Below are 9,940 nucleotides of genomic sequence, written 5' to 3'. Positions count from 1 at the left end.
TTTTTCCCCTATTCAGGGATCTCCCTTGCCTAGGGCCTCAGCCCTTGACTCAACTAATTTTGCATGGCCTTTTTTCTCTCCAGCTTTTTGTTTCTGCCCCTTCTCCAACTCCTTCTACTATCTACTTCCTAAGATGTAAGAGCCATGCTGAAAGGATGAAAGCCTGACTTTGTGCCAGTCCTGAACGGCCTGAAGGAACCACGGGCTCAGTATTCCCCTGTTTTAGTTCTCTAGCCCTTACCCCTCAAGGGGACCCTGAGGGGTGGACTGTTTATTTCACCACCATTGTCAAGGCTCCCCATGGCCAGTAATGAAGATGTAATACCCTTATTAGGAGCAATGAGGCTTGCCCCTTCATCAAATAGCCCCAACAATTCAAATTCTCCCAGCTCCCTGATCCCAGGCTCTCTTTTGGCCATGACTCTGAACACTGAAACTACTACCCACTCCTCAATGCCTACTTGTGCATTACCCACCCAATCAATCAGTCAATCAATCAAGGGGGCTAACGCCGACGGGGGCGCATAGCCGCATCCACCCTTCGCTTCTAGCCACGAGGATCCCTCATGGCAAGACACCAGGCAGGGACTCGGCTCATCTCGAGTTCTTCACGACAGGTTTGGTCAATCTGCCCAAGCCACGACTTCCTAGGTCGTCCCACAGGCCTCCCCCACCCAGGGTTGTCTCTAACAGAGACTACCTGAAGAGCAGGATCATCCTGAATTTTACCCACCCAAGCCGAGACTCAATCTCCAGAAGACATTCCTACTCTCCCAACTTCCTCACCTCTACACCCACAACCTTCATCAAACATTCCATCATACCTTATTACTACCTTACAGCCCTATTCTCCATCTCTCTGTAATACTACCACCCTCAACAATGCTTTCTCTTCCACATGCCCCCGTCCTTCTACCACCCCCAACCCTACAAATATCCTAAATACTCTATTTAGTCCAGTTAAATGGGATCGATTTTTCATGATCCCCCCTACAGCTCCTTACTCAGGCAACACTCTTCTCTTTCAACAATGCCTCCATAAGCAAGTGGGCAGAGTCCCTTTCCATACCCGACCTGATCGTTCCTGTCTAGTAAGTCACATCTAAAATTGAAGATATAGCATTACCAAATCTAACCGATCTCTCTGGTATCCCCATTCTTCAGAACCTCATCCAACTCTCCATACTTGTACTGGAACTGTGTCTATCTCCCCAGTAAGCTGCCCTATGGATATTGATTGGTCAGATTGTGGAGAATACTTACTCGGCTGCTTCAAAGACTGAGATGTAATATCAATACATTGCTACTCCATTCCTCTTAGAGGTCATCAAAAGAAACCCACCAACATTTTGTATCTACATTGGTGGACAATCCCTCCCTGTTTGACCATACCAACCTCCTCCCTGTCAATGTCAAAACTATTGGCGCTTTGGAAATCCTGCTAAACACAGCCATTCCACAGACCGATGCCCCCTATGTGTCCAACCTGGTCATAACTGATCAAACTGCCCTGCACAAAAACGCACATGTGTTAAGCACAGCAGCCCCCATAATGTATTTTATAGAGGATGTCTCACTTACAAGTTTAAGTCTGAGGTAGGAACTCTCAGATACAAAAATGGTCTCTCTCTGCATGAAGCCAGACAGGAAGCACATTGACAAGATTTCACTCATACTCCCTACTCTAGTAATGTCACTCACTCTGCTCCTCCCCCTCCAACCTAGGATGTTCCTACACCCTCCCTTATACCTACTTACTTCCTCATTTCCACGTCTACCTCTTACTTTCCCCGGTCAAACTTTTTTGCCACTCTAAACCCAGACCCTACAGCACACTCACTTCTACCTACCTTTGCCTTTATTCCTCAGACACCAGTCTCCTCTTCCTCCCCTCTTAAGAAAACCTTTGCCTCACAAAACTCTTCAACCAACTCCACTGGAGAGACTAAGGAAGATATTCAAAGCTATATGCTTGAAACACAAATTTCCATAACCTATGCTCCCTCCACACTCAAAGTGACTGCCGATATCCATCCCCCTCCTACTCATATTCATCCTACACCCCTTCATCCTACTCCCTCTCAACACAACCTAACCCCCTCAATTCCGCCTACTATCAATATCCATCCTCCTCATACTACTGATATCCATCCTCCTCTTACTCATATTTCCTCTATACCCCTCCCTCCTACTCCCTCCAACACGTCTCATCCCCACAACTCCAACTACTGCCGATATCCATCCTCCCGACATCCATCCTCCTCTTACTCATATTCCCCCTACAACACTTCCTCCTATTCCCTCTCAAAACAACCCACCCCCCTCAACTCTAACTACTTGTACTCCCTCCTGGATACACATTCGAATCCCTTATGTAATTCCCTTACCTAAACCCACCATAGCTCATTCACACAGCAACTTCTTTACTCGCCTTTAACCTTTCAAATTTACTCTAGATAGTTGATGCATAGCAACTATCACCCTTCACCCCTCCTTTAGTATACTTTCTTATAATGCTATATGACCTTAGATGTCTAGATGTTTATTTTGCTTTTTAATCATTTATCATTAACCATCACTATATATATATATATATATATATATATATATATATATATATATATATATATATATATATATACATATATACATATATACATATATACATATATACATATATACATATATACATATATACATATATACATATATACATATATACATATATACATATATACATATATACATATATACATATATACATATATACATATATATATATATATATATATATATATATATATATATATATATATATATATATATATATATATATATATATATATATATATATATATATATATATATATATATATATGCATATATATATATATATATATATATATATATATATATATATATATATATATATATATATATATATATATATATATATATATATATATATATCTGTAAACCTTTTGGCCCAGCCAAGTAGGATTCATTCTTTGTTATTCCCCCTACAGCCCCTTACTCTGACAATACACATCTCTTCCAACAATGTCTCCCAAAATTAAGTAGGCACAGTTTCCTTTAGCAGTCAATCCAATCATTCATGCCTTGTCACAGTCCTGAGATCGTGCACTATCTACCCTGATTAACCTCACTGGCAAACCTATTCCTATTGATCCTCACTCCTCTCTTAATACTTGTACTGTAACTATTTCTGTGCAAAAGGTCAAGCTGAGAAATACATTAAACTTATTCAAAAAATTTCTCTCCAGTCATGGTATATTGCAACTATAGATATTACAGTAGGTGTCACATATATTTTATGGAAATATTTTTTCTACCAGTTTTTTTCAGAAAGGTACTGTCATCTCTGCCAATAATGCTATTTTTACCACTAGTATTATTTTCAGCAAGTTTCAATTCCTAACTTCTAGTACTATAAAAGTATTTTATGTCCAGATCTGCGAATTCATAAGAGTTAGGATTTTTAGATTTTTGGAAACATAATGTCTCCCAACAGTTTTTTCCTATTTATGGTATTGTTTCAATTCCTAACTTCTAGTACTATAAAAGTATTTTATGTCTAGATCTGCGAATTCATAAGAGTTCGGATTTTTAGATTTTTGGAAACATAATGTCTCCCAACAGTTTTTTCCTATTTATGTAATAAGTGTTTGAGGTGGTGTGCTGACTTATGCATTTGTACACACCTCTCCAAAAGATAAAGGTGTAGAAAGCATGTTTGCTGTTAGTGTTGTTATTTAATTGCTTGTACTTTATTTCCTTCATTGTACCTCTTACTTTCTTCCATTTATATCATTAATGTTTCTTGGAAGCAATAACTAAACACCCATTCACTTTCTAGGTTTTATTGTGCACTCATTACCATTGCTAAGGAAGCTTACTCTGCTGAATTAATCATCTGAATTAGGTTCTGCTTTAACTTCGCTTTATGGCATTCATTTATTTATATATGTTTTGGGGATTCTTAATTTTCCTGTCACACTTCACTAGGCACCCATGTCTTGTTACAATTCAGTTCTCATGACATTTTACACTCAAAAATTATATCAGGGGACCATACATTTTTTTTTTTTTTTTTTTTTTTTTTTTTTTAGTAATGCATATATACTCTATTCTGTTATACTAGAAGGTGATCTGAAAGTTGATATTTCAATTTCATGTGATGAACAAAAAAATTTAGAGTATTCCTGTGCTTTTCAATATTTTGTACTTCTCTTCATTTTTTTCTCTTCTGTGTTTTGATAACCATTTCAGATGGCATTTTTACTAACCTAACTTGAAATTTTTCACTGCCAGCTTATCCTTGGACATTGAGCAAACAGAATGCTTCAATTTAATTGAGTCACAAGAGCCTGTCTACACACCTGAAGTAATGATAGTTCTTATCATTATTATTATCATTTATTTTTTATTCACTTATTTATTTTACTTTTTTATTTTGTTATTATTATTATTATTATTGTTATTATTATGATTATTATTATGATTAGTGTCATTATCATTATTATCACTATTATCATTATTATTAACCATTACCGGTTTCTTTACAGTTACATCTCCGGTGCCAACCATCAGTAGTACAGCAGAGTTTCAGCAAAATAATGAAGCTGGGCGACACATTGACTCAAATGACCCGGATGTCACAAACCCTCTGCTTGGCTCGGGTTCAGGTCCAAGGCCAGTCATACGGGAACGGGTTGCTTAAGCCTCATACATACCTATATACTTGTATATTTATATGCATACATACATACATCTGTATATATGTATACAAATACACAAGTGCACAGCTGATTTGTAATTGTTTTTGTTTTTTTATTGATCTTGCTAATGTTTCATTAGACTAAACTTGTCTGAAATATTTAAAGCTCAAATGTTTGTGAGCTGTTTACCTTTATTATTCTTGATAATTATGTGTGCCTTTAAGCATAATAAGTAACAGATAATACATAAGGTTGTGTTTCATTTTAAGATGTTAAAAAGTAGTGGATGAACTAATATCAGCATTATATATTTTTTTTCTTTTTTTGGGGGGTGTCATAGGAAACACTTGTTTTAGGTGTGTTTACACAACAACAGCAAGTGAATTATGTTTTGATCACAATGCATTCCTTATTTAACTAGCCAGATTGCCTTCCTCTTACTGTTTTTCTATTAGGCATCTCTCTCCTTTTCCCCCATGCCATTCCCTTTCCCTCTTATGCATTCTCTTCCCCTTCCCCTTCCCCTTCCCTTTCCCTTTCCCTTTCCCCTTCCCTTTCCCCTTACCTTTCCTTTACACCTTCTTTTTCCTCTTCTCTTTCCCCCTGCCCCTTCCCCTTCACCTGAGTGAGAAAGAATTTTGTGCTACTACTTATTGGTATTTTTTCTTTTAGTTACCTTTGTTTTTTTACCTTTCCTTCTCCTGCATCCTTTTCCCTATAGCCATCCCTTTCCTCTTCCCCCATTTCCACTTCTCCATTTCCTTTTCCCTTTCCCCTCCCCCTCCCCAAACCCTTTCCCGTTTCCCCTCTTCATTTCCTTCCTCTTATCCTTCCTTTCCCTTACCTCTTCTTCTTCCCTTTGCCTCCTTGCTCTTCCCCTTCTTCTTCCCCTTTGTTTCCTTCTCAGTATTCACTTTCATTTTTTTTTCTTTAATCTGTTTTATTTTCCTTTATGAACTTTACCTTTTTTATTGAAATGATAAGGAAGCCTATTTCACATATTTTTTCAGCAATTTTTTTTTAGTTGTGAGTTCATTCAATATTATTGATTTATGATATTTTATTATCAAAATCCAATTAACAGAATTTAAAGAACTGCATTTATGTATATGGAAAGGTTATTGTTGAGTAATATATTTTATGTAAATAGGTTTTATATATACCTTAGATATGGATTTGTGAGACCAGTTAGTTGCTCTGGTTAGACAAAGTACTGTGATACTTCACCATTCAATATAAAGTAAAATATTGGATGGTCACAAGGTCCTAAGAGAATTGTAATTGTTTGACTGTTTTACAATTATCTCAATTATTTCTAAGAGTAATGGCATTAAAAGATATTATTTAGAAATCCTTCTAATTATATGAAAAAAAACAATATATAAGCACTATAGACTATTCATCAATTGAATATATCACTGAAGAAAAACTAATACATTTTTCTTTTTAATATCTATTGGTTAATTTATATATCAAATCATTAGACGAGAGGGACCAGCTTTTAGGAACTCACAACATAGCAGTGAAGTTGGAAGGCAGTATCTGAGACTGCAAGGTTTTTAAGGTTTCCAACCAGTGGCAGCATGAATAATGGTAATGTGTCTGACCTTTCACTTCATTCTGAGGATAGAACTAGTAGATCAAACTTCAGAATGTTAAGTTTTTGGTGTATGCTCAAATATGAGAGAGAAGTTTAGTGCATGTTGCATATTATGTTGTTGATATATTCTTTTTTTGTTACAGTATATTATAGGATTCTTACTGAATCCAATGTATGGCTCTGTGCCATTACATGGTGCAGTTGTATATTTCTCTGTTTACATTATAAAGAAAATGCCCTATCAGTATTGACTTTTGTGTTTGGTCTGAATCAGGTGTAACTCCAAGGTTTGTCAATGCTCACTTTCTGTATGAAGCTTGATAACAATTGGAATATATTTATGTCTTTGTATAAACAATATGCAAAATTAATTGAATGATTCTTGTATAGAGAACATAATGGAAGTGTCATTATTTATAAGAGACATTGAAACCAGAAGTTCAGTCCAGATACTGCTTACCTATGTATCATTCATAGACTGGGGGCATTGAGAGATAATATTACAAAAATAAGAAATATACATATATATGAAACATCTTCAAATAAACTTCTAAGTTCAGAAGTTGAGTTATTATTATAGAAGATTCAGTTGCAAAGGTTAAGCCATAATTTTTAAAAAATAGGGAAGCTTGTAACTTTGTGCCAGATTATTATATAATGATTAGTAAAGATTTATTATTATTATTCCATTTCAAAGAAATGGTGATAGTAATTGTGGACATTCATCGTTAAATAAACGTCCACATTAATTTAACATATACATATATACACGTGTGTGTGTGTGTGTGTGTGTGTGTGTGTGTGTGTGTGTGTGTGTGTGTGTGTGTGTGTGTGTGTGTGTGTGTGTGTGTGTGTGTGTGTGTGTGTGTGTGTGTGTGTGTGTGTGTGTGTGTGTGTGTGTGTGTGTGTGTGTGTGTGTGTGTGTGTGTGTGTGTGTGTGTGTGTGTGTGTGTGTGTGTGTGTGTGTGTGTGTGTGTGTGTGTGTGTGTGTGTGTATGTGTGTGTGTGTGTTATGTATATGTTTCTATATTTATGTATATGTAGATATATACATAGATATATTTTTATGTTGATGTATATATATATTTACATATATATGGATACATTCAACACATTATGCTGGGTTTTGTTATGTTTCCATTGCTTTTTAAATAGTAATGAAAATATCATGAAAATGCAAAAATATGATGAATTCTTTGTAAAGACAGTCTTTGAAGAGATGAGATGTATGTAGATTAAGAAACAACTCAGTACTTTCTGCTTGCTCTGTTTCAGAAAATTGACATTTTCAGATGAGTTAGGTTTTCAAGTGTGTGGTTTACCTTTCTCCAGTAGTTTTTTTTTATTATCAGGAAAGTGTTTCAGATTTAAATCAACATTTGGCAGTTTCAAATTAACATTTTTATTGTTTGTTTGTCTTTTTGCAAAGAGTTAAGAAGAATTATGGAAATAAAAAAGATATATATATATATATATATATATATATATATATATATATATATATTTATTTATATATATATATATATATATATATATATATATATATATATATATATATATATATATATATATATTTTATTAACAGTGTTTGTTTAAGTTTACAGCTTTATATCTTATGGTTATAGTTAACAGCATTTATTAATCAATATACAGTTTTCAATGGAATGTAAATAGGTAAAACACTTGGAAAATGGTTGACTATAACCCTTTTGATGGAAACATATCAGTCTTGTTATTCTCAGGAAAATTCCCTGAAAATCACTGTTCTTCAGAATTAACTTATAAGCAACCACAGAGATTTAAATTTACTTCTCAATTGGATAGTTTCCTTTATGTGAGCTGAAATAAAGGTCCATACAAAAGATATTACAAACTGTTTCTATTACTGCGGTAGTAGAGGAAGCCTTACAAAAACATGTGGTTCTCATATCTGAATTTATGAGATAATGCTGGTGCCAGATAATCATTTGAATGCTGCCTAAATTTGATAAAGAGAACACAGCAGAAAACTTTAATGAGACCCTCCGATATGATGGTTGCTAGACAGAACAAAACCATTTACACAGCATCAGAGCCAGATTTCTGTTATTTGCTAGATATTTGTTACTTATCATGTCTGTTTATTGATCTTTTAGATCTTTTAGAATTCTGTTAGAGTTTCAAGTGTTCTTACACTATTGTCTATAAGTGATGTCCTTTGTACTATAATGTAATTTTCAGCATGTGATAAAGAAAAGGTTTAATTTTTTTGTGGCAAAATTGTTGCTAGAGACTGTTATTCATTTAATGTATTTGTTTTGTTCTAATTATTAAAGATATCAAAAAGTTTTTGACATATACTTCAAGTTGACTGTTTAGGTGGATCTCCTTGTAGAATATACATAGTATTCATCATTCGGAATACCCAAAATAAAATATTAATGCAGGACACTAGATGTGGTTGATAAAACCCATGCAGATGAAAGTATCATGTTGATGGATCTGTCATTAGGAAGATATTTGCAATGTACATTTTGGTACTGTAATTGCCATCTTGTTAATGCCATCACTCACATTAGGTTGATTTTTAAACTTACTGTTATAGCTTATTTAATGAAAAAGATTGTTTTTTATCATTGTAATGGCTCAAAAGAGGTTTTATGTAATATTTTTTGTAATACCATCTTTTTGCTTTCAGAAAGGAACAGATCCTGTGTGTTTTGTTGATTTAGGTACATCTATTTATTTCTTTGGCTAATCATGTATTTATCAGTAATGTTATTATTGTTATTACTGTTATTATTGTTATTGATGGTGAGCCTAATCATCATTATTATTATAGTTTTATCTTTCTTGTAGATGATATCTTTAAAAGAGATATATTCACATCTCTTGTAGACATCACACAAAGCCAAATGTTGGTGGAATCACATGGACCAAAGTAAAAGTTACAGAGCTCTTCAGTACACAGTTTGTAGTGTCAGTGTATGTGCTTGAAATAGTAGAAAATTAAAATTGTCCGAAAGTATTAGTCAAGGAAGCATCTTACAATAGTGCTTCCATTTTTGTAGTTTTTGGAAAATTAAATTGATAAACAAAATGATCATTTAGTCATATGAAGTTTGATGGTTTTTCCTATGCCTTACAACAACATAAATTACAGTATTTGTCATATTTCAAGTAATTTGCATTATTCCAAGATAAAATTGGTCAAGCGTGATGGTATGCTGTGTATATTAGAATCTTTCCTTTGAGTGAACTTTGGTGATGGTGTTATATATCACATATTTTTAATTTGGCATTTGCTCATTTTATATAATGAAAGAATTGTTCAATAAAGCATATATATTATGTGCCTTGTTTAATTTCCCTTCTGTTTTACACAGAAAGCACTTCCTTTACTCATTAATAGGCTGGGACATATTGGAGAACCTCATAATCTTCAAGACTTGAGAAACAGAAACTAATTACATAAAAACCAAAATTTATTTGGTAACTAGGGACCAAATCAATAATCTGTGAGACAGGTGCCATTTTTTAGTTATCTGATATATGTTTTTATTTCTTCTGGTTCTTGTAAGTAAAAAAATTGAGAGAAATATTTGTACTCGAGAGGAAAAAT

At 34.0% G+C, this 9,940-nt stretch overlaps 1 protein-coding gene across 2 annotated transcripts in view; it reads left to right on the top strand.

Annotated features, from left to right (window-relative positions):
- LOC113812358 (sodium-independent sulfate anion transporter) overlaps positions 1-9,669 on the top strand; it is an 89,631-nt gene extending 79,962 nt beyond the window's left edge. For both annotated transcript variants that reach the window (XM_070132178.1, XM_070132177.1), the window contains exon 12: positions 4,587-9,669. In XM_070132178.1, coding sequence (XP_069988279.1) covers positions 4,587-4,741 — 155 coding nt within the window. In that variant the 3' untranslated portion in view covers positions 4,742-9,669. The remainder of the gene's footprint in view (positions 1-4,586) is intronic.
- The last annotated feature ends 271 nt before the right edge of the window (positions 9,670-9,940 follow it).

Source organism: Penaeus vannamei, chromosome 17, assembly GCF_042767895.1.
Source record: "Penaeus vannamei isolate JL-2024 chromosome 17, ASM4276789v1, whole genome shotgun sequence".
NCBI lineage: Eukaryota > Metazoa > Arthropoda > Malacostraca > Decapoda > Penaeidae > Penaeus > Penaeus vannamei.
Note: the sequence above shows the minus strand (reverse complement) of the source record. Positions and strands in the feature narration are given on the sequence as shown.